The 26,645-nt window shown below is 39.0% G+C and overlaps 1 protein-coding gene across 1 annotated transcript in view; it reads right to left on the bottom strand.

The window, feature by feature from the left end:
- MANBA (mannosidase beta) overlaps positions 1-26,645 on the bottom strand; it is a 117,139-nt gene that overhangs the window by 47,052 nt on the left and 43,442 nt on the right. Inside the window, exons 8-11 of the mRNA XM_052642182.1 lie at positions 16,587-16,738; positions 12,771-12,888; positions 10,860-10,946; positions 7,201-7,368 (exon numbers count right to left, since the gene is read on the bottom strand). Of these exons, the coding sequence (XP_052498142.1) occupies positions 7,201-7,368; positions 10,860-10,946; positions 12,771-12,888; positions 16,587-16,738 (525 nt within the window). The remainder of the gene's footprint in view (positions 1-7,200; positions 7,369-10,859; positions 10,947-12,770; positions 12,889-16,586; positions 16,739-26,645) is intronic.

The raw sequence follows: 26,645 nt of genomic DNA, 5'->3' as shown, positions 1-26,645 counted from the left end.
AAGTCCTTAACAAAATTTCAACAAACAGAATCCAACAACATATTAAAAAGATCATACATCATGACCAAGTGGGCTTTATCCCAGGGATGCAAGGATTCTTCAATATTTGCAAATCAATCAGTGTGACACACCACATTAACAAATTGAAAGATAAAAACCATATGATTATCTCAACAGATGCAGAGAAAGCCTTTGACAAAATCCAACATCCATTTATGATAAAAATCCTCCAAGAAGTAGGCATAGAAGTAGGTCATAGAAGTCAGGAACAAGACAAGGATGCCCACTCTCACCACTACTATTCAACATAGATTTTCAAGTTTAGCCACAGCAATCAGAGAAGAGAAAGAAATAAAAGGAATCCAGATTGGAAAAGAAGTAGAACTCTCACTGTTTGGAGATGACATGATCCTCTACATAGAAAACCCTAAAGACTCCACCAGAAAATTACTAGAGCTAGCCATGAAATTAAAAGACGCTTACTCCTTGGAAGAAAAGTAATGACCAACCTAGACAGCATGTTGAAAAGCGGAGACATTACTTTGCCAACAAAGGTCCAGCTAGTCAAGGCTATGGTTTTTCCAGTGGTCATGTATGGATGTGAGAGTTCGACTACAAAGAAAGCTGAGCACCGAAGAATTGATGCTTTTGAACTGTGGTGTTGGAGAAGAGTCTTGAGAGTCCCTTGGACTGCAAGGAGATCCAACCAGTCCATTCTAAAGGAGATCAGTCCTGGGTGTTCATTGGAAGGTATGATGCTAAAGCTGAAATTCCAATATTTTGGCCACCTCATGCGAACAGTTGACTCATTGGAAAAGACCCTGATGCTGGGAGCGATTGGGGGTAGGAGGAGAAGGGGACGACAGAGGATGAGATGGCTGGATGGCCTCACCGGCTCAATGGACATGAGTTTGGGTGGACTCCGGCAGTTGGTGTTGGACAGGGCGGCCTGGCGAGCTGCAGCTCATGAGGTTGCAAAGAGTCAGACATGACTGAGTGACTGAATGGAACTGAATAATTATGTTTAGATAACATTTTTAATACTGAATATAAATGTTATGAGACCCAACATCCATTCTCCTATTACTACAGTCCCCTCGTCTTTCTTTGTGAACCTCATCTACTTGATTCAATTTTGAAAAACAAATTTGGCTGCTCTAGGAATGAGTTAACCCAATTCTACTCCTGGGCAACAGGTGGTAGTTTAATTGCTCAGTTGTGTCTGACTCTTCGTGACCCCTTGGACTGTAAACTTCCAGGCTCCTCTGACCATGTGGTTTTCCAGGCAAGAATACTGGAGTGGGTTGCCATTTCCTTCTCCAGTGCATCTTCCCGACCCAGGGATTGAACCTGCATCTCTTGTGTCTCCTGCATTGCAGGCAGATTCTTTACTCACTGAGCTATCAGGGACCAATTTTACTTGGGAATATAAATTATAAAATCCTACCAAAATCTTAGCAAATCAAATTCAGCAGGGAAAAAGAACAAGATATTATAACTAAATAGAGCTTGAATTATGACTAGCTTATCATTAGAAAATTAATTCACAGTAGTCACTATATTGGGGCTTCCCAGGAGGCACTATTGGTAAAGAAACTGCCTGCTAATGCAGGAGACATGAGAGATGCAGCTTTGATCCCTGGGTCGGGAAGATCCCCTGGAGGAAGGCATGGCAACCCACTCCAGTACTCTTGCCTAGAGAATCCCATGGACAGAGGAGCCTGGTGGGCTACAGTCCACAGGGTCCCAAAGAGTTGGACACGACTGAGGTAACTTCGCACATGCACAGTCACTATATTAGTACCTTAAAGAACTAAAAGGCGGGGGGAGGGAAAGAAGCAGTGTGTCAATAAGTCATCTAATGCAGACATTCTCAGCTTTGGGGATCCATGAATAGGCTCCAAAGAGTTCATGACAGCCTGTGATTAAAGTGCAATATTGGTGTACATGTGGTAAGTTTCACAGACAGGTTAATTCTCAAAGAAGTCAATTCATGAATCCTTTCATATGTTGCAGCATTACCAGGCTGCACTAAAAAAAAAAAAGTACAGAAAAATACACATCAATATTCAAACTGTTGCGTTTTTAAAACAGATTCTTAAAATTCTACTTCATTAAAATGCATGACAGTGCTTCCCTGATGGCTCAATGGTGGAGCGCCTGTCTGCCAGTGTGAGGGACATGGGTTTCATCCCTGATCTGGGAAGATCTTACCTACCTCGGAGCAACTAAGCCTGTGCACCACGAGTACTAAGCCTGTGGTCTAGAGCCTGAGGATCGCAAATGCTGAGCCCACATGCCCTGGATCATGTGCTCAGCAACAAAAGAAGCCACCACACTGAGAAACCTGTGCACCCCAAGGAAGAGTAGCCCCCACTTTCCACAACTAGAGAAAGCCCGCACAGCAAAGGCCCAGCACAGCCAATAATAAGTAAACAATTTTAAAAAAAAGCATGACAGGCACACCATTTTTACTAGGAACCTAGAGGTTATCATACTAAATGGAGTAAGTCAGAAAGAGAGAAACAAATATCATTATATCATTAATATGAGGGATCTAAAATACAAATGGATATATCTATGAAACAGAAACAGACTCACAGATATAGAGAGTAGACTTGTGGTTGCCAAGCGGGAGGGGAGGTAGGTGAGGAAAGGAACAGGAGTTTGAGATTAGCAATTATATATAGGATGGATAAACAATAATGTCCTACTGCATAACATGAGAATTGTATTCAAGATCCTATGACAATCCATATGGAAGAGAATATGAAAAGTCATATATATTATAGATATAACTGAGTTGTCTTGATACACGGAAGAAATCAACACAACATTGTAAACCACTATACGTCAATAATATTTTTTAAAATATCCAACAAGTGGAAATAAGACAAATGCCCATCAACTAATGTATAAACAAATATGGGATACCCATATAATAAAATGCTATTTGACAATAAAAAAGGAATGAAGTACTGATACATGCTATAACATGGATGAAACTAAAATATTTTGCTAAGTGAAAGGAGCCAGCCACAAAAGACTACCTATTGTGTGACTTTACTTATACGAAACATCCAGAATAGGCACCTCCATAGGGAAAGAAAGCAGATTAACATTTGCTTGGGAGAAGGCGGAGCAGAAATCAGGAATCAGTGTTAACAGATACAGTATATTTTAGATAGCGATGATAGTTGCAAATACTGAAAATATACTAAAAACTACAGTGGATTTCTTGTTATGTGATAAAAAGCAAAACCTTTCTGCCAGTGACATGGAGCGTATGGAAGAATTGAGTTTCATTGTTCTGAGCCATGGAAATTTGGGGTTGCTGTGTTATCACAGAATACATTAGCCTACTTTAATAATGTAGCCAATAAATAGACATTTCCTCTATCTACCTACAAATTAAGTCAGAAAACCCATGCCCTCTCAAAATCTCTAGAAAAATTCCATCATCCTACATGGCCTCTGTATCAAAGCGAACTTGGTTGGATATGAATCTCTATATGTGACCGAACATTACTATTTGAAAGTGTCATGAAACTCAGTGAGGGCCTTAAAACCTTAAAGTACACAGTAGATATTGGAATATAAATCTGCAAATATTTGTCAAATGTTTCCAAACATTTGGTTTTATTTTCTATGATTTTACTTTGTCCTCATCTTAGACAACAAAAAAGGGAAGATTAAATGCTGGGTAATTGCATTCTTATATGTCAAAAAAATTTCTTTTGCTATTTTGAAAATTAAACATCATTCAAAGAATTATAATGCCCTTTATACTAGTGTATAAGCATCAGTACATCACATTTAAAGTGAATTAAACAATGATCCAACTTAAAATTACACAGGGTGGTAGAGGATATATTGTATATATATCTGCCAAATCACTTTATCATAAAGTGATTTCCAAATGCATCATTTCTTCTACTTTCAAAAATCCTATCCATCAAAAAGTTCTATTATCACATCTTTCATTCAGATTTTCCTGATTATTATCATGGACGTTTTGTTAATTGTGTGACGTTACATGTGATCATTCTATGTCTTATTTTTTTCCTTTTAAAGCTCACAGGAAGATTTCTTCTTAGACTGTATGTAAGTAGTCAAGGACCTTAGGCTTACAGAAATTGTATCTTAGAAAACCAATATCATGTCTCAGATTTTGAATGTCTTGAAATATCCCTGCCAGTGTTATAATTGTCATTCCCACCAAATATTGGGATTCTCTATATTTTCCATTGCTAATCTACTAATTGTTGTGGTAGTCATTCGGTGGCAAAGCAAATCTAATGGGATATTTAAGTATATAAATTTTTTAAAAAGGCAGGACAGGCCCCCCATTTTTACTACAATTGAAGGTTTGGGGCAACTGTGCCTCCAGCAAGTCTATCGGTGCCATTTCCCAACAGCATCTGCCCATTTTGTATCTGTGTCACCTTTTGGTAATTTATACAATAACTCCAACTTTTAAACTATTATTATGCTTGTTATAGTGATCTGTAATCAGTCATCTTTGATGTTATTGCTGTAATTGTTTTGGGACACCACGAACCCCACCCACGTAAGATGGCAAACGTAATCCTTAAGTGTGGTGGGTGTTCTGACTCTCCACTGGCCAGCCATTCCCCTCTGAGGGACTGAAGAAACCAGCCATTCTCTTCAGGCCTCCCTGTTCCCTGAGATACAACAATATTGAAATTAGGCCAAGTAAGTGTTCAAGTGAAATCAACAGAACATGCCTCTCCTTTAAATCAAACGCTAGAAATGATTCAAGTTAGCGAGGAAGGCATATCAAAATCCAAGATAGGCCAAATGTCAGGCCTCTTTTCACCTGAGGCCTATTCACTTCTATTCACCAACCAAGCTGTGAATGCAAAGGAAAACTTCTTGAAGAAAATTAAAAGTGCTACTTCAGTGAAAACATGAATGATAAGAAAATGAAACAGTCTTATTGCTGATATGGAGAAGTTCTGGAGAGATCAAAACAGCCACATACTCTCTTAAGCCAAAGCCTATTCCAGAGCTGGGCCCTAATTCTCTTCTATTCTATGAAGGCTGATAGTGAGAGAGGTGAGGAAGCTGCAGAAGAAGAGCCTGAAGCCAGCAGAGGTTGGTTCATGAGACTTAAGGAAAGGAACCATTTCCATAACATAAGAGTGCAAAGTGAGGCAACAAGTGCTTGATGTAGAAGCTGCAGCAAGTTATCTAGATCTAGCTAAGATCATTTTAAAAAGTGGCTACATTAAACAACAAATGCTCAAGGTAGATGAAACAGCCTTCTACTGGAAGGAAATGCCATCTGAAACTTTAACAGCTAGAGAGCAGAAGTTAATGCTGGCTTCAAAGCTTCAAGAGACAAGACGACTCTTTTGTTGGGAGCTACTGTACCTGGTGGCTTTAAGTTGAAACCAGTGGGTGATGCAGTGGTAAAGAATCTGCCTGCCGATGCAGGAGACACAAGAGTCTCAAGTTGGGAAGATCCCCTGGAGTAGGAAATGGCAACCCACTCCAGCGTTCTTGCCTGGAAATTTCCATGGACAGAGGAGCCTGGTGGGCTACAGTCCATAGTGTCACAAAGGGTCAGACACGACTGAGCACACACTTGCACGCGCACACACAAACACAATGCTCACTTACCATTCCAAAAATCTGAGGTCCCTTTAGGATGACATTCAATCTACTGTATGCTGTGCCCTATCAACGGCACAACAAAGTGTGGATGATAGCACATCTGTTTACAACATGGTTTCCTGAATATGTTAAGCCCACTGTTGAGGCCCACTGCCAGGAAAGAAAGATTCCTACTCACTGACAACACACCTGGCCACCCAAGCGCTCTGATGGAGATGTGCAGTGAGATTAGTGTTGTCTTCATGCCTGCTAATACAACACCCATTCTGCAGCCATGGATCAAGAAGTAATTTTGACTTTCAAGTCTTCTTATTTAGGAAATACCCTTTGTAAGGCTAGAGATGGAAATTCTTCAGACAGATCTGGGTAAACTCAATTGAAAACCCTCTGGGAAGGATTCATCATTCTAGATGACATGAAAGAACATATACAAATCATGGGAAGAAGTCAAAATGTCAACATTCCTATGAGAGTTTGGAGGAAGTTGATTCCAGCCCTCATGAAGGACTCGGGTTTAAGACTTCAGTGGAGGAAGGAACTGCAGATGTGGTGGAAATAGCAAGAGAATCAGAATTAGAAGTGGAGCCTCAAGATGTGACGGAATGGCTTCAATCTTGTGATAAAACGTAAGCGGACAAGGAGTTGCTTCCTGTGGATGAGCAAAGAAGTTGGTTTCTTGAGCTGGAACCTACTCCTAGTGAAGATGCTATAGAGACAATTGAAATGATAACAAAGGATTCAGAATATCACATAAGCTTAGATGATAAAGCAATGGCAGAGTTTCAGAGGATTGATTCCAATTTTGAAAGTTTTACTTGTGGGTAAAATGCTATCAAACAGCCTTATGTGCTGTGGAAAAACAATTCCTAAAAGGCAGAAATCAATTGATGTGGCAAACTTGATTGTTTCATTTTCAAAAATTGCCACAATCACACAATCTTCAGCAACCACCATCCTGATTAGCTGGCAGTTATCAACATCAAGGCAAGACCCTCCACCCGCAAAGAAATTACAGCTTGCTGAAGGCCCAGGTGATTGTTATCATTTTTTTTACCAAGAACGTATTGTTTTATTAAGTTCTGTACATTGATTCTTAAGACATAATGCTATGGCACACTTCATAGAGCACTGTATGAACATAACTTTTACAGGCACTAGGAAACCAAAAATTCATGTGACTAGGTTTACTGCAGCACTCTCTTTATTGTGGTATAGGGAAACAAATCCACAGTATCTCTGAGCTATGTCTGAACTTTTTTCTTCTTTGAAGATTTTATTACTTCTAGCACGGCAAGCATGAGCACAGCATTGTATCGGTTCTTTCTCCCCAACATCCCAGTTCCTACTGGGATGACACAGAAGGATTCATTGAGTGCTACACATGTACTAAGCTGTGTTACACTGAGTTTGGGGACTCCACTGCTTTTTTAAAAATTGTTTTTGGTCACACTGAGAGGCATATAGAATCTCAGCTCCCCAGCCAGGGATCCAACATGCAGCCCCTGCACTGGAAGCATGGAATCTTAATGATTGGACCACCAGGGAAGTCCATGAACTTACTTCTAAGACGATCGTTCGGATGTTTTTCACGTACAGTGTCACGTAGTCCTTGATGTAGGTATGCAAGTAGCCGGGCTTTGTATCATACCAACCCATCATTAGTGCCGCTTCATTTTCATTATTCCCACTCCATGTGATGATGGAGGGATGAGATTTCAGTCTCCGGACCTAAAATTGAAGCAAACATAAAACAATTTTCAAATGCTCAACATTAAAAGGCTCAGAGTTATAATTATTCATAAAATTATAGCCATTGCCTTTCTGCCTGTGTATTTTTACATGTCAGAAAACTCATCAGAAAATGAGCAGTAATGTTACATGTGGGAAGACATTTTAAGAAACCTCTGACATTCTTTTTATCTGCATTTTATAAACATTGATAAAACACGGTTCTTCTCCTCTTTTATAAAAACTGATGAAAATATAATCCCTGTTACTAAAAGAGAAAAATAAATCAACTCATGATTATCTGACTCACCACAAAAAGGTTCTAAGAAATACAAAGGGCAAGAGACATTACATTACAGAGGTTAGTTTCTCAAAAGCAAGTTGGAGTTTTTGAGGAAGAAACAAATAAGACAGAACAAGCACTACTGCTGAGAGAGGGACCGAAGTCCCACACAGTCTGCAGCAAGATCAGAAAACCATCAGGACAGGCAGAGAGGGCTTTACAAAGCAAGTGAGTACCACAAGAGATGCTGGAATTTACAAAGACATGAACATTCTAAAGGAAAAAAGATTAAGACATCAAGAGTCTGTCCTCTGAAATAACTACGTCATATCTTAAGACTGTAGCCACTTGATGGGAAGAGCTGACTCATCGGAAAAGACCCTGATGCTGGGAGGGATTGGGGGCAGGAGGAGAAGGGAACGATAGAGGATGAGATGGCTGGATGGTATCGTTGACTCAACGTACATGAGTTTGAGCAAACTCTGGGAGATGGTGAAGGACAGGGAAGTCTACCATGCTACAGTCCATGGGGTTGCAAAGTGTTGGACGTGACTTAGTGGATGAACAGCAATGTCTTAAGAAATCAACTAAGGTTAAGTCACTGAATATATCTAAATACAGAAAGAGAAATTGAGGAATCTGTAAACCCTTCATGATCTGGGCTCACTGTAGGCCAGCCCTTCCTAGAGGTGAAAGGATTCAGTTCTTCTGACCCACTGGAAAATAAGCCCAGCAGAAGAGGGCAATTAAATCTCTTTGAGAACAACAGAGTGAGTCAATGGTCAAGAGAAATTCTTTTGGAACATGTTTTAGCAATATAACCTCATTGGTATTCATAGCTTCTCTTGCACTGGAATGGATGATTACATGATGGGTTTCGGATGATGTTCTCACTGTGGTCTCCACTCAATATGCTAAGTAATCCACATGTGAAACAGAGATGTATTAAGAATACTTTAAAGAGATATATATCATTTAAAAAATGAAAGTTTGTGTTTTTTCTAAACTAGTCTTATAAACAGTATTTCCCTGTTTGCCTCTGGAAATACTGTTTATAAGGTAGCTTCCCTGATAACTCAGTTAGTAAAGAATCTGCCTGCAATGCAGGAGACCCCGGTTCGATTCCTGAGTCAGAAAGATTGCTGGAGAAGGGATGGGCTACCCACTCCAGTATTCTTGGGCTTCCCTGGTGGCTCAGCTGGTAAAGAATCCACCTGAAATGCAAGAGACCTGGGTTCGATCCCTGGGTTGAGAAGATCCCCAGGAGAAGGGAAAGGCTACCCACTCCAGTATTCTGGCCTGGAGAATACCATGGACTGAATAGTCCATGGGGTCACAAAGAGTCAGACACAACTGAGCAATTTTCACTTTCACTTTTCATATACAGGCAAAAGAGGGCTATGACCAACTGTGACAGGCATGCTTTTGATACTGATGAAAATACAAATACTGAAGAGACAAAAAACTTCAGTGACTCTATGCTACACACACCCTTCAAACTGACCTAGAATTTTATGGTGAGCTTTACTTTAAAATTTTAATAAACGCTGCACAAAAAGTTCTCTTTAATAATACATAAAAGAACTGAAAACGCTTAGATATATTTTAATTATGTGAAAGAAAATTAAAAATAAAACTGAAATGTTTACAACCTACATAACTACAGTTAATATTTTAAAAGTTATTCATTCATCCATCCACCTATACATTGGATGAATAATACAGCTGGGTCATGGGGGAACTTGCCTTAAGCCTCAGGGAGATTACAACCTTGATGGAGTGACAAAACATTGAACAAGTAATTTCAAGTGTGATGTATGTCACAAAGGGAAAATGACCTAACCTAGACTTGCAGACATAGAAAGTTTCTTCCCAGAGAGTCATGCCCAAGGTAAGACGAGTCAGAAAAAGAACAATTGAGATTATCACAGGGGAGGGTAATAGGCAAGGCATTCCAGGTCAGGGAAAGTACAGGGAATATGGTATCTAACGAGGCTGGGGAGACAGGCAGAGACAAGACAGAGCGTGGTGAGGATCTTTAACTGTATCTAGAGGGCTCTGAGTAAGGGATGATTCAATGCTCACTTGCTAAGCTTAAGAAAAAACAGACACAGAAAACAAACTATGACACAGTGAATTATTATTACAAGGCAATCACACTTGCAACATCATCCAGACTAAGGAAACTCCACCACACCCCAGGCGCCCTCACGTACCCCTTCCTAATCATAGTCCTTCTTTCCTTCCAAAAGTAACCACCAACTTGAGTGTCATAATACTTTTTGCATTTCTTTTGGTTTTCCCCACAAATATACATTCACAGACACCAATAATGAACTTACAGGTTTTAACATACTCGGTGGATTTCAATCCACTGACATTCTTATCCTTACTGAATTTCAAATTGTCCCACTTTTGGTCGCTCAGTCTCATCAACGTTCTTTTCACATTTCTTTAATAGCTTCCTTGTTATTTGTATGCCAAAATATTCCAGCATCATCTAGTATATCTCCTGTTCCAGACCTGGAACCAGCCATTTCTCTAAGAACCCTTCTCTCAGCTGGAAAGACTATTTCAATACAAGGATGCTCAATCTGACTAGGCTGTTCACTGTTTTTAAGATTTTTCAGTGAATAGAGTTAGGACACAATCATTTCTTTTCATTTATAGATCTATAAATATAAGGTATTTATATGTGGAATGCAACAGAAATCAAGGAGTTAAGAATCGAAATTTTTGGCCTGAGGAATTCAAAGACTGGTATTGCCATTTATTGAGGTGGGGAACCCAGCAAGAAAAGCAAATCTGGGGAAGGTAATATAAGTTTGGTTTAGACATGTTGCATTTGAGATTCCTATTACACTTCCAGGTAGGGGTACCAAGCAGGGAGCTGGATAATAAGAACCAGGAATCCAGCAGAGAACTCAGGGCCAGGAATAAATCTGACAGTCATCCACCAATAAGTGGAATTAGAACCAAGAGACTGACTCCTTGAGCGATTCTATCCAATCACCTGGCTGATTTTTTTTTCCCCATGGGATTTAATAAAGAGAACAAAAAGAAACAAAGAGAAGAAATTAAACACAGCATTGTAAATCAGCTATACTTCAATGGAATTTAAAACAAGAAAAACAAGGACAGGTTTAACAAAAGGCAAAACTGAAACTTAAGGCTTTACTTCTTCTTGGAATGTTACGTAATGACATACCTGGTGAGTGACTTCTTCTCTCACGGAGTCCATGAAATCCTCATCGGTTGGGTAAAGTGCACAGGCAAACATAAAATCCTGCCAAATCTAGCAAATCAAATGAGAGGCAATACAGTACTTCCATAGATTTCACTGCACAGAAGGAAATTCTTTGTCCTAAACCTTGGGCATTATCTTTCATGTAAACGAAAATCAACTTAGCCTGATGTGTGTGACCATTTTAGCAGCACAAGGCGTGACACACTAGGAAAGGCACTTTACAAAATCGCCAGAACTGTAGGGAAACCTGAGAAGAGAAGATGTTAGGTGGGCAGAAAAGTTAAAAAAAAGGAATTCAAATAAGGAAATACTGCTTGTGTTGTGGAGAATATGAAATTCAGTAAACATTTCTCCCAACCTCTCCTCATTTCTAATTCATTCTAATTTTCACCAGGAATTTGGTTTTGAGAAATGGCCCAGACTGTTAAGAAACGTACTTTAAAAAAAAAAAAATCAAAGAATTAACTTTTCATGGCCACAAGGATCACTTTATGGACATTTTAGAGAGGAAACCATGTAAGTGCAACTGGGTTTCCCAGGTGGCGCTAGTGGTAAAGAATTCAGCTGCTCATGCAGGAGATGGTAAGAGAAATGGGTTCGATCCCTGGGTTGGGAGGATCCCCTGGAGTAAGAAATTGCAACATACTCCAGTATTCTTGCCTGGAGAATCCCAGGGACAGAGGAGCTTGGTGGACTACAGTCCACAGGTTGCAAAGTACCAGGCAGGACTCAGGATGCGCCCTTCAGGGAGGCCACAAGGAGCATGGTTTAGAGCACAGCACCATATCTGTTGGCCTGAGTCAGAACTTCAGTTCCACCATCTACCCACTGTGTGAGTTTGGGAAAGTTAACCTCTCCACATGCCAGTAAAAGGGGGATAGAGAACAGCAGTAATTACCTCATATGATGGGCATGAAGATGAAATAAAATAATAAATGCAGAGCACTGAGAACAATGTCCGGAATATTACAGAATATTGACACATCATGACCATCGGCATTATCAATATTATTAAAATTACTACTCTTCTACGAAGTGCTTTATATTTTAGAACCGTAAGACTCGAATTAAAAGAACATATTTCCTTTGCTTAACCCTCACCAATGCAAACTATGTTCAGAGGTACTTAATGACAGTATTAAGCACATCTTTTAAAATGTAATCATTTTCTTCTCTCTAGGTCTTGTTAGATCTCCTTAAAGTTAAATTTTTTTAATATTTTACTTTCCTTTCTATGCTTAACCTCTTATCACAAAGAGAGTTACAAAGAAAATACAGATATATGCTTAGATATAACCAATATGCAGAATGTCTATTATTTTAAAATAATCAAATAAGTATGATATTTGCTATCAATTATGGCTCTGGGTTTGCTAGATGGCATTTATTTCTCTGCCAAAAAAAAAAAAAGTGGAACATCATTCTTGGCTCTGAGAAAAGAAGGAATGGGCTATGATACCACTTATATGTGGAATCTAAAGTATGACACAAATGAATTTATGAAAGAGAAACACAGACATAGAAAACAAACTTATGGTTATCAAAGGGGAAGGAGGTGGGGAGGGATAAATTAGGAGTTTAGGATTAGCAAATACAAACTATTACATATCAAATAGATAACAAGGACCTACTGCATAACAAAGGGAACTTTATTCAATATCCTGTAATAAACCGTAATGGAAAAGAATACACATATAAATGTATAACTGAATCACTTTGTTGTATACCTGAAACTAGCACAATATTGTAAATAAACTACACCACAACAACAAAAAAACAAAGGAATGGGCAATATCACCCACTTAGAACACTGGAGGTCAAACTGAGGATATGGTAACATATCAACAAAATGGTGAGCTGTCAGCTACGTACCATTATTCCTAGTTCATCACAGAGTTCGTAGAATTCATCCTGCTCATAAATTCCTCCTCCCCAAACCCGGAGAGCATTCATGTTAGCATCCACAACAGACTGCAAAAGGAGCCGTAACCTACAGAAAAAATTTTTAAAACAAATGCTAATTTAAATTCTTGGGAACATTAAAAAAAAGAACAAAATTTTAAGAAATATGCTGTGGTTGATAAACATATTTCAAATAACTGTTAGAAGAACACATTTTAATTATGATGGTTTGGATACAATGCACCGTGAAGAAAATGAGACAAAATTATATACACATTAACTGTAATTGTAATTGACTTCCCTTATAGCTCAGATCGTAGAGAATCCATTTACAATGCAGGACATCCAGGTTTAAGCCTTGGGTTGGGAAGATATCCTGGATAAGGGAATGGCATCCCACTCCAGTATTCTTGTCTGGAGAATTCCATGGACAGAGGCTCCTGCAGGCTACAGTCCATGCGGTCACAATGAGTTGGACATGACTGAGCAACTAACACTTTCACTTTACTTTCTAACTGTAACCACATAAAAATAAACGTAGAAAAATTACGAGTAATATCCTTTCTCTGCCTTCTCAATTTTCAGTCACGCTATTACACTATTTTTAAAATTAAACTTTTGTCTTAAAGTTATTCCTGTTGTAAACCTTAGAAACTGTGTGTTCATTTTATATAGCCATTTCAAACTGTAAGACAAAAATCAGAGTTTGAACATTAGTTTCTAAACAGTGGAAACAGTGTCAGACTTTATTTTTGGTGGCTCCAAAATCACCGCAGATGGTGACTGCAGCCATGAAATTAAAAGACGCTTACTCCTTGGAAGAAAAGTTATGACCAACCTAGATAGCATATTCAAAAGCAGGGACATTACTTTGCCAACTAAGGTCCATCTAGTCAAGGCTATGGTTTTTCCAGTGGTCATGTATGGATGTGAGAGTTGGACTGTGAAGAAGGCTGAGCGCCGAAGAATTGATGCTTTTGAACTGTGGTGTTGGAGAAGACTCTTGAGAGTCCCTTGGACTGCAAGGAGATCCAACCCGTCTATTCTGAAGGAGATCAACCCTGGGATTTCTTTGGAAGGAATGATGCTGAAGCTGAAACTCCAGTACTTTGGCCACCTCATGCGAAATGCGATGAGTTGACTCATTGGAAAAGACTCTGATGCTGGGAGGGATTGGAGGCAGGAGGAGAATGGGACGACTGAGGATGGGATGGCTGGATGGCATCACAGACTCGATGGACATGAGTCTGAGTGAACTCTGGGAGATGGTGATGGACAGGGAGGCCTGGCGTGCTGCGATTCATGGGGTCGCAGAGTCGGACAAGACTGAGCAACTGAACTGAACTGAACTGAACTCACCCTCATCCTTTTTTTTTTTAAAATAATTCCTCCAGTCCAGTACCCCCTTATCTACTAAATTTCCTTCTTGCTCTAATTCTTATTTACATCACCTTCAGGAAAGCTGAGAAATTTGCATCCACCTTGACAGCATGTACCTTCCATTTCCAGAACAGCACCCAGAAGGGAAGGAAAAAGTCCAATAACAGGAAGACCATGGGCCCAGAGCACTGTGCTCCTAGCAAAGGCGCCCATGGCAGGTTCACTAACTGACCCGGTTGTGCTATATAGTTGCCACCAAAACCTACCGGGAGCGGAGTGAAAGTGTTAGTCGCTCAGTCGTGTCTGACTCTTTGCAACCCCATGGACTGTAGCCCACCAGGCTCCTCTGTCCATGGGATTCTCCAGGCAAGAATATTGAAGTGGGTTGCCATTTCCTACTGCAGGAGAGCTTCCCAGGTGGTGCTAGTGGAAAGAACCCTCTGCCAATGCAAGAGATGAAAGAGACAATCCCTGGGTTCAATCCCTGGGTTAGAAAGATCCTCTGGAGAAGGCCATTGCAGTCCATTTCAGTATTCTTGCCTGGAGAATTCCATGGACAGAGGAGCCTGGGGTGCTACAGTCCATGGGGTCACAAAGAGACTGAAGCGACTTAGCATGCATGCACTCCAGGGGGTCTTCCCAATGCAGGGATCAAACCTGGGCCTCTTGCATTGCAGGTAAATGCATCTGAGCCACCAGGGTGGACAGGAGACAGCAAATTTTCCATGCCCTATCTGGAGAATGATTTTATTTTCATATGAAATTCAAAAATATTACACATTTTAAAGTAAAAGTATATTACTATAAATACAACTTTTGGCAAAATTTGAGTTTACATATACCAACCACATCTACATTCTAAACATAATATACCTCAATGCATATTTGTATAATATAAATAAGTCCATCAATTCATGGCAAATAGATGGGGAAACAGTGGAAACAGTGGCAGACTTTATTTTGGGGGGCTCTAAAATCACAAGGACTTCCCTTGTGGCTCAGACAGCAAAGTGTCTGCCTACAATGCGGGAGACCTGGGTTCAATCCCTGGGTTGGTAAGATCCTCTGGAAAAGGAAATGGCAACTCACTCCAGTACTCTTGCCTGGAAAATCCCATGGATGGAGGAGCCTGGTAGGCTACAGTCCATGGGGTCGCAAAGAGTCAAACACAACTGAGCGACTTCACTTCACTTCAAAATCACTGCAGATGTGATTGCAGCCATGAAATTAAAAGACGCTTACTCTTGGAAGGAAAGTTATGACCAACCTAGACAGCATATTAAAAAACAGAGACATTACTTTGCCAACAAAGGTCCAGCTAGTCAAAGCTATGGTTTTTTTCTAGTAGTCATGTATGGATGTGAGAGTTGGACTATAAAGAAAGCTGAGCGCCAAAGAATTGATGGTTTTGAACTGTGATGTTGGAGAACACTCTTGAGAGTCCCTTGGACTGCAAGATCCAACCAGTCCATTCTAAAGGAGATCAGTCCTGGGTGTTCACTGGAAGGGCTGATGTAGAAGCTGAAACTCCAATACTTTGGCCACCTGATGCAAAGAGCTGACTCATTGGAAAAGACCCTGATGCTGGGAAAGATTGAGGGCAGGAGGAGAAGGGGACGACAGAGGATGAGATGGCTGGATGGCATCACCGGCTCAATGGACATGAGTTTGGGTGGACTCTGGGAGTTGGTGATGGACAGGGAGGCCTGGCGTGCTGCAGTCCAGGGGTCACAGAGTCAGACACGACCCAGCGACTAAACTGAAGTGAACTGAAATGTGTTTATTTTCACCTAACAAAGCTTATTTTTACTATTACAAAGATTGCAGTTTATAAATCTAATCAGGAAATATTTTCTTGTTAACTTCTATTCTCAGAGCTTCAGAAAAATGCTTTGAAGATTTCTTTAGTTCTTTTCATTAAAGTATAATAAACGTGAAGAATGTGTAAATATCTTAGCATGAAGAAGTAAATAGTTTTGATAAAGCATTGCGTTACCAAATTTACCTTTTACCATTTTTTTGGTAAAGCATACCAAACAAACAAACAAACAAAACCCATGGTATTCTTAAAAAACTTTTTTTTAAGTCAACATTAATCATTTTTTTTACAGAGGCTAACTATCCAAGATGCACATAGCCATTTTCTTGTTCCTCTACAAACAATTTATAAAAATTAGATAGTTTCCACAGTCTCAAATAGTTTAGCTGTAAGATGGCCTATAGCTCATAAGAATGAAATGACTTAAAATTTTTTTCCATTCTAGAGTTTTCATCATCCTAGAATTATATGTTACCTCTTGGTTCCTTCCACCCGAACAACAACAAAAAAAATTAAAATGAGTAGCTCTTAAGCTCTATGGGATTGATAATAATAAGAGGAACAAGAAATAAAAGATGATAACTTACATGTCAGAGGTTACTCTATCCTGGAATGAATCTGCAGGGATCCAATTCGAGCCTTTCAGAAATATGGGCAGTCCATTAATTTTGAAGTAGAAACTCAGACCAGGAGAATTTTGTATGGGCTCTTCTACAAGTTCCACTGTCCTAAAATAAACCTATTGTTAACAGAATTAAATAATGAATATAAAATTTAAAACATAAGCATATGCCAAAACCAAACTATATTATTTACTATAGCCTTAAAAAAATGAGAGTTTTTTTTTAAAGTAAACTTCCGAGCAGTTTATATGAACATAATTTAGTGTTAATTTTCTATCCATCTGAAGCACTTAATGTGAAAGAGCATTTTTAAGAAAATATATATATAAATTATTGCCAGATTCTGTTATTTCTCTTTGAAAAGAAAAACACAAAAACCATTAAAGAGTGACAATATATTGTAGTTTTTCCCATGAAGTAGCATTTGCAATAATGTCAAAAAATATATATTTGAGATAACATTTCAAAATTAAAAGAAAAATTGATACTACTTCATAAAAGTGGGGGAGAAAATTCACCACTTAAGCAGATACACCTTTGAAAAACACATTCTCATTTCAGTGCTGCTAAAATCTGCCAAAATGTGCACCTTAGAATCAAAGAAAGACAGCACAGGGTATTTCATTATTTAACAAGTTTCCATCTTTGGAGCTCAATATTATAAAAACCATTTTGTTTAATGGACAATTTAATCCTAACTAATTATCCATCAAACTCAGTGTCTGAGAGAGCACAAGTAGAGAGACTGGAAATGTGAGTGATGTTTCAACTGGAAGAAGGGACGGAAGCACAAAGTCCAGTGTCATCATTGCTGCATGAGAAGAAGCTAAGATCTTTGTCCCAGAGACAGTCCAGCCAGGTTTCTCCACAGTTAAGCATGAGCAGCAAACTAGAAAAGACTGCATTCTTATCCAAATCTTCATTCTTTCCAGCCATAAACTGGATCAAGGAATGCAGGAGATAGTTCCATACCAGTAAAACCTCATCTTGAAAACAAGATTATGTGTTTCTTCTCTAACTAAAAATAATTAATAGGTCAGCTTATTTCACATAGTAAAAGTGCCCACTGTTCTTCCACTTTCTGACGCTTACCCTAATTGATATGACATAACAAAAGATACCAGAGTTAACTTTGTAAGAAGACACAGAACAAGGCCTTGATGAGGATGATCTTGACATAGAATTACCACATCTGCTTTAGGATGCAAAGATGTTCTTTTAAAAAATGGTTATTTTCAGAGGTAACTTTAAAACATCTTGATGGTAGTTTCAAACATCTAGAACAACAGCTATTTAAGTGTGACTAAGGAACTGGCAACCCACTCCAGTGTTCTTGCCTGGAGAATCCCAGGGACGGGGGATCCTGGTGGGCTGCCATCTATGGGGTTGCACAGAGTCGGACACGACTGAAGCAACTCAGCAGCAGCAGCAGGGGACCATACGGGATCCCTGGGAACCTTTCAAGGCGATCTCTGAGTTCAAAACTATCTTCACAGTAAAGCTAAAACATTATGTGCCTTTTTCACTCTTACTCTTTTGAGGGGACAGTGGAATTTCCCAGAAGCTACAAAATGTGTGACGACATCATTCTGACAGCTAATGGAATGCGTGTTTGTATATTCTGGTGTGTTCTATAGCAGAAGTTGAGGGTATAAAGAGGTGCGTTTTCAGAGATTAGCTCAATGTGTTCTTAGTACTACTCTGTTCTTACCAGCAGTTGGTGGTTATTCCTGCTATAATCTCTGTAGCCTCATTACTGTTCAATAAATTCTTATTTTTAAAGCCAAAGTTTTCCCTGCAACTTATACAGAAACACAAAAGGACGAGGTACCTTTTGTTAACTTGTTCAAGTAATAGTTTTTAAATTTTCAAATAAAAAGAAATTTTGATTTTTGAGACTCATTTAATGATATTTCATCTCATTCTAGAAGAAAACTTATTTATAATGTTTTTCCTAATTTTTATCTTAAATTATTGTCTTAAAACGGGACTAGAAGATTAACATTCTCACCTACCACCACACTGCCTACATTTAAAAGTGCTGGAAAAAATAAAACTGACTTATCAGAGAGTCTTCTGACTCAAGTAAGGAAGGAATCTACTCCAAGGAAACTGGGAAAAATAATAAATAAGAAACGAGATTGTGATGAAAGCCATATTCCCTTCAACTTTATAGATGTTGATAATTTATCTTACAGTGCATTATGCAATTGGAGAAGGAAATGGCAACCCACTCCAGTACCCTTGGCTGGAGAACTCCATGGACAGAAGAGCCTGGCAGGCTACAGTCCATGGAGCTGCAAAGAGCTGGACACAACTGAAGCGACTTAGCACGCACACATTATGCAACAGAACATTTAAATAATAATAATATTTATGGTGCCAGTTACACTGTAGTATCAGTTTGAGACCAATCAATCTAAGTATAAAGAAAAAGAAATTGAATATTTTAAACTTAGAAGCGATAAGCTCTTCTAAAGGCTAATACATTCTTTACTACACTGTAGTACACTGAAAAATATTATAATATGACATAAACAAACTAGAAATGAAAAAAGCCACTAGTACATCTCATCAGATTGGTTATCACACTGCATTTGCTAGAGAAGCACACATGCTAAGAGGATTTTACAGAGGGTAACACTGCTGGTGCCTTGGCAGAAATCAAGGCAGCGTCTCCAGGTTGTGCTGGTAGTCATATTCCTCACCTTCATGCATTTATTGGTGTGAGAAGCCAGTTTCACTTAAGGACGTCCTTGATACAGCAACAAAAAATCATTAATTCTATTAAATCCCAATCTTGAATACACATCATTGTAGTAGTCTGTGTGATGAAAAGATGAAATGGGAACTATGCATAAAGCATCATGCAGGATGGATGTCTTGAGGAAAAGCATCTGGGCCGCAGTTTGAGTTGTAAGCTGAATTAGCCATCTGGTTCATAAAGCTTTATTTTAACTTGAAAGAACCACCAGACAAACTACGTTTATTCAGATTGGTGACTTGCTAGACATTTTCTTGAAAATGACTAACTGAGCCTTGTCATTTCAAGGCAAATAATAGTTAAAAATTAGGATTTAGGAAAACTTGTACCCCCTACCAAGAGCTTGAGAACTTCCCAATACTTGAAAACATTGCAGAAGTTATTGACTGAGATATTACCAAATGTGAATGTGATTTTATATACTGAAATGGTTTAACATCTGGAAACATTTAAAAATCTCCAGACATCAACATTTTTCAAATAACCCATGCATTATATTACAATATCATACATGCATAAAAGACCCATCACAACGCAAGCCCAGAAATAAACTCATGCGCCCATGGTCAGTTACTCTTCGACAAAAGAAGGCAAGAATATACAATGGGAAAAAGTCTCTTCAGCAAGTGGTGCTGGGAAAGCTGTAAATCAGTGCCCGTAAACCAGTGAAGTTAGAACACACCCTGGCACAATACACAAAAATAAACTCAAAATGGCTTAAAGACCTAAACAGAAGACCTAACACCATAAAACTCCTAGCAGAGAACACAGGCAAAACATCCTTTGACACAAATCATACCAAAATTCTCTTAGGCTGGTCTCCCAAGGCAATGGAAATAAAAGCTAAAATAAACAAATGGGATCTAATCAAATTTACAACTTTTTGCATAGCAAAGGAAACCACAACCATAAACAAAACAAAAAGAACCTATGGACTGGGGGGGAAAAATGTTTGCAAATCATGTGACTGACAAGGGATTAATCTCCAAAATTTACCAACAGCTCAGGCTTCCAGGGCTTCCCTGGTGGCTCAGATGCTAAAGCGTCAGCCTGCGATGCGGGAGACCTGGGTTCAATCCCTGGGTTGGGAAGATCCCCTAGAAAAAGAAATGGCAACCCACTCCAGTACTCTTGCCTGGAAAATCCCATGGACAGAGAAGCCTGGTAGGCTACAGTCCATGGGGTCGCAAAGAGTCAGACACACTGAGCGACTTCACTTAGTACTTCATGCCGCTCAATATAAAAAAACCAAGTAACCCAATCAAAAGATAGCCAGAAGACCTAAATAGGCATTTCTCCAAAGAACAGATACAGATGGCCAACAGGCACAGGAAAAGATGCTCAACGGTGCTAATTATTAGAGAAGTGCAAATCAAAACTACGATAAGATAACACCTCATGTCAGTCAGAATGGTCATTGTTAAAAAGTCTAAAAATAACATGCTAGAGAGGGTATGGGGAAAGGGAACTCTCCTACACTGTTGGTGGGAGAGTAAGTTGATGCAGTCACTATGGAAAATAGTATAGAGTTGCCATATGAGCCAGCAATCCCATTCCTAGTGATATATCCAAATAAAACTATAATTCAAAACGATACATGCAACTCTGTGTTCCTAACAGCATTATTCACAATAGCCAAGATACAGAAACACCCTAAATGTCCAACAGAGAAATGGACACAGTGGATGTGGTATATATACAATATGGAATACTACTGGAATGAAAAAAGCTACTCACTGATGCAGTGAGTCTGTTTCATAGATAAGTTCATTTGCATCACATTTAAGATTCCACATACAAGTGATATCGCATGGTATTTGTCTTTCTGACTTACTTCATTTAGTATGATAATCTCTATGTCTATCCATGTTGCTTAGTACTTCATGCAGCTCAAACAAGGCTCCAGTTCTTGGTGAAAATGGTTGGGACGGTCAACCTCACTATTTTGATTTCTTCAGGCAATGTAAGATCAGCATTTCTTGTTGCTTCTCCTGGCACTCCTCTTCAAATTTGGGAGTTTTCTTTTCCTATGTAAATGTTCATTTCTTCAGTTTGTTTTTGCAAAATAGCCTTCAAATTTTTTAAGAGTTTTAAAAGCTTGGAATTTCACCGTACATTGTTTAAAGCATATATATTTGTATCTGATTAACATCATCTAAAATTCTACACTAAGGACAGAAAAAAATTCAGAAGAGAAAAGCCACACTTAGCAGAGGACACAAATGAGCTGATTCATACATATCCACATTTTCTTTGACTCACATGGGACTTCAAAGCCGAGATTAACTTATCAAAATTCAGCCTTCTGGTGCCCTAGCTTCATAACGAGCATTCTTTTTGTCGAGGAAAGACTTTCTGCAGCTTTTGTCAATGATGCATTGAGATTAAAAAGAATGAATAAAAGTTTTCCAAATTTCCAGAAAACTTCACAGATGAAGAGATATTTCTGGGCTTTCCTGATGGCTCAGTGGTAAAGACTCCACCTGCCAATGCAGGAGATGTGGGTTTTGGTCCAGGAAGATCCCCCATGCCTCAAAGCAACTAAGCCTGTGAGCCACAACTACTGAACCGGTGCTCTAGAGCTGCAAGCCACAACTACTGCAGCCTGCGTGCCCTAGAGCCTGTGCTCCCCAACAGGAGAAGCCACCACAATCAGGAGCCCACACCCTGCAGCTAGAAAGGAGCCCCTGTTTGCGAGGACTCGAGAAAAGCCGATGCAGCAATGAAGACCCAGCACAGACAAAAATTAGTAATTTTTTTAAAAAAGAGATGTTTCCAGAAGAGCCAATTCTGCAAGTTGCAAAGAATGATTTTCAGGAGGCAGAAGTAAACTTTGGGATTAATCTCCTTGATTTTTGTATGAACTCCACTGTTGATACTGGCCACACATGCAGTACTCTTATGGAGCTAACCACGACGGAGGGTTATAAAAAACGATCCAGATGTTTTAAGATACCTGTGAGTACAGCAGCAGTCTTTCCATAAATAGAAGACTATTTCTTTATTTCAACTCTATCACCTTCTCTATGGACATAGCTGATTAATTCACACATTTGATCTCTGTATGGAGCATCTGGAGTGCTACCAAAAAGAATTCCAAGTTACTTTGGGGTTTTTTTTAAAAACTGCCACCACTGATGTCACGTTTTATTTTGATTCCTTAGTTTTAAAACAATTATCTAGTAAAAAAAAATTTCAATTCTAAAGATATTAAAATTAGTAAAACATCTCTCTCATACGCACTCAGTCGCTTCAGTCATGTCCGACCCTTTGGGACCCTGTGGACTATAGTCCACCCGGCTCCTCTGTCCATGGGATTCTTAAGGCAAGAATCCTGGAGTGGGTTGCCATTCCCTTCTCCAAGGGATCTTTCTGACCCAGGGATCAAACCCACGTCTCTTTTGTCTCCTGCATTGCAGGCAGATTCTTTATCCAACGAGTCACCTGGGAAGCCAACATTTCATATATGAACCCAAATATGCACTTACCAAGCAAAATATTATATATGACACATCAGATTTCACACTTTTCTCTACTTCAAGTTTTTTTTTTAAGAAAAGACTTAAGTTTTTCAGAACAGTTTAAGACTCACAGCAAAACTGAGAGGAAGGCACAAAGCTTATCCCTTGATCCCATACATGAATATCTACCCCCATTATCAGCATCCTCCACCACAGTGGCACATTTGTTACAACTGATCAACCCATACTGATACCTCATAACCAGCCAAAGTCTATAGTTTACATTAGGGTTCACTCACAATGTTGTACATTCTATGAGTTTGGACAAATGCATAATGGATGTATCCATCACTATTATGGTATTAGACAGAGTGGTTTCCCTGTACCAAAAAGCCTCTGTGCTTTACCTATTCATCTCTCCCTCTACCTCCCAACCTGTAGCAATACCACTGATCTTTTAACTGTCTCCATAGTTCTGTCTTTTCCAGAATATCACATAATTGGAGTCATTTCAGATTAGCTTCTTTCACTTAGTAACATGACTCTCATTCTAAGGTTCCTCTTGAAATAACTTGCTTGACAGACTTTATAATATCCCAACACTTACTTTAATTTTTGTAATTTAAAGTACTCATTAATTTTGCCTCATATTATCTCCTGTCATACTAAAACTATTTGCTCCAAAGTTACTCCTTTTAACAACAAATTTCAGACAAGATATTCTTTCCTATCCAAAAGAAATACAGTCAGCACTTTCCCTTCCCCACAATGCCTGCATTCTTTTTAAGACCCAGTACATCTCTGCTACATGGGCTACAACCAAAATCTGTAACTTCCCCAAGGCATTCTGAATGAGACTGTGCTGCTGTCTTGTGACCTGTCCAGTAAACATAAAAATTAAAATGCACATGTCTAATGTCGATGGAAGACAAGCAAGAAAGACTTAAGCCTAACAATATGGATTTCAATGAGATACTTTAAAAATATGAAAATATTTTTGCATAAAGCAAGCCCAGGATAACAATGAAACCATCAGGAAACATGAACAATAGAGAGCTGATAAGGGAGGGCCGGAGAGACGGAGATGAGGGAAAAATTCCTCTCTCACACAGTACTGAGTGTTAACAAGCATGTGAGCATGCTGAGTAAAGGTGAAATACAAACACTGTGGAATACAGTTTAGCACTCTCTGTAAAAGCTATACCCACGCATACCCTAGCATTCAGCAATCTCACTGCCAGCAGAAATTCTGGTGGGGGAATATGTGCTCCGAGGGTCATACAGTAATGTTCATAGCAACATTATTCAGAAAAGCCAAAAATGGAAACTACCAAATCTCAACAGCAGAAAGTGTAACACAATGAAATATTACAAAACAGTGTAAGTAAACAAACTAGGGTTACACACCACAACGTATCTAAATGTCACAAATATAATGTTGAGCCAAGTTAGCCAGTCACAAAAGCATACAAATGATTTAGTTCCATGGAAACAAAACTGAAAACCAGGCAAAAATAAATTATAGTGTTAGAAGCCAGTTGTGGATCCACAGAAAGGAAAGAGGGTAGTAATTAGGGAAGCTGGCAAGAGCCGGGAGCCTCTGAGGTGCTGGTAATGCTCTTGTTCCTTGGTCAGGATGACAGCTAGATGAGTGTTCAACTTCTGATCATTCATTAAGCATTTTACTTCTGTTCCGTTTCTTTTCTCTTGTGTTACACTCTGCAATAAATAAACACAAACCCCAGTCTGACACATTCCCACCAAATAAAGGCTGGAAAGAACTCAGACTAAGAGACTCCTGCCAGGAAACAGATTATGATGGCAAGTAGCAGTCACATCTCTTCACTTGCTAAAATACTGGCAAGTTTGAAAACATTAAGAAATTTGGGACTGGCAAGAAACTGAATTCCCTGGAAGAACTATTCTAGATGGAAACAAAGGTGAATTAGGTATCAGCTCTCTTAACCAAATTTGGCAATAATTTGTACTTTTAATCTATATTTCAGATGCCAATATTGATTTCTGAAATTTGCAAAACAGCTCAAATTTTTACATCATTCTGATTTCCTCTTGTGAGCAATTATGGAAGTGTAGGAAGGCATTAAGAGATAATTCAATTCAACTTCTACCACCCCAGTCAAATGGTCATAAATAAACACTCTTTAAAGTTCCCTGCAAATGAGTTTGGAGTTGCTCTTTAGTTACTCATTCTAGCATAAACAGCCTTGACTCTGGTACAGCCTCTCCTGGGAGTAACCTCGACCTCAAACACTCCACTTCAAGCTCTCGTCTTCCCTCAGGTCGGTCCTACTACAGCTGAATGAAAAAATACCATAAATAACAAAGAATCATCTCGCCTTCCAGTTACATTATCTCTTTCCTTTATCCTTTCCTCCTCTAATCACCTTCACAGCTCTCTTCTGAATCTCCTAAGGAGCAAAATTACAAAACTGATTAAAGTGTTATTGTTATGATTTGAATGAGCTAAATAAAATAGTACCTTGACTCCTATGTGACACAGAATTATCATTCCCCTAACATTTCAGAATAAGAAGATAACTTCAAAAATCACAGAAGAGAAATATACTGAGTTTTGGATTCAAGTCTCACCTAAACTTTAAAGTATTGCTCAAATATAAATATAATTAGCATGTATAAAATCAGGGTAGGCAGAGGGTTCAGAAAACGATTTTAAACCTACCACATACCTATAGTGAAAGTGAAGTCGCTCAGTCGTGTCCAGCTCTCTGCGACCCCATGGACGGTAGCCTACCAGGATCCTCTGTCCATGGGATTTTCCAGGCAAGAGTACTGGAGTGGGTTGCTGTTTCCTTCTCCAGGGGATCTTCCCAACCCAGGGATCAAACCCGGGTCTCCCGCATTGTAGCCAGACGCTTTACTGTCTCAGCCACCAGGGAAGTCCGTACCACATACCTATAATGGCTTGCAAAACACCACCAAACCAGCCTAAAATGTCACCATCAGAAATCAGTAGTTCTAGGATAGAAAACACAGAGATATGCCCATGTACCTTATGGTCAATTATTCTATGACAAAGGAGAAAAGACTAAATGATATTGGAAAGACAGTCTCTTTGACAAATGGTGCTGGGAAAACTTGACAGCCACATGTAAAAAAGTGAAATTAGATCATTCCTTAACTCCATACACAAAAATAAGCTCAAAATGGATTAAAGACCTAAATGTGAGACCAGACAAAATAAAACTCCAAGAGGAAAACATAGGTAGAATACTGACATAAATCACAGCAACATCTTTTTTGATCCATCTCCCAGAATAATGGAAATAAAGGCAAAAATAAACAAATGAGACCTACTTAAACTCAAAAGCTCTTGCACATGAAAGGAAACAATAATCAAAATAAAAAGACAACCCAGATTGGGAGAAAATATTTGCAAATGATGTGACCAATAAGGGATTAGTCTCCAAAATTTACAAACAGCTTATGATGCTTAATAGCATCAAAACAACCCACTCAAAAAAAAAAAAAAAAAAAAAAGGCAGAATACCTGAATAGACTTTTCTCCAAAGAGGACATGCAGATAGCCAATAGACACATGAGAAGATGTTCAACATTGCTAAATGCAAACCAAAACGAAATGCTAAACGCAAATGCAAAATGAGATATCACCTCACATGGGTCAGAATGGCTATCATCAAAAAAATCTACAAACAGCAAACGCTCAAGAGGGTGTGGAGAGAAGGAACCCTCCTGCACTGCTGGCAGGAATGCAAACTGATACAGCCACTATGGTGAACAATATAGAGGTTCCTTCAA

This window comes from Budorcas taxicolor, chromosome 6 (genome assembly GCF_023091745.1).
Source record: "Budorcas taxicolor isolate Tak-1 chromosome 6, Takin1.1, whole genome shotgun sequence".
NCBI lineage: Eukaryota > Metazoa > Chordata > Mammalia > Artiodactyla > Bovidae > Budorcas > Budorcas taxicolor.
This window is presented reverse-complemented; position numbering and strand designations above follow the sequence as displayed.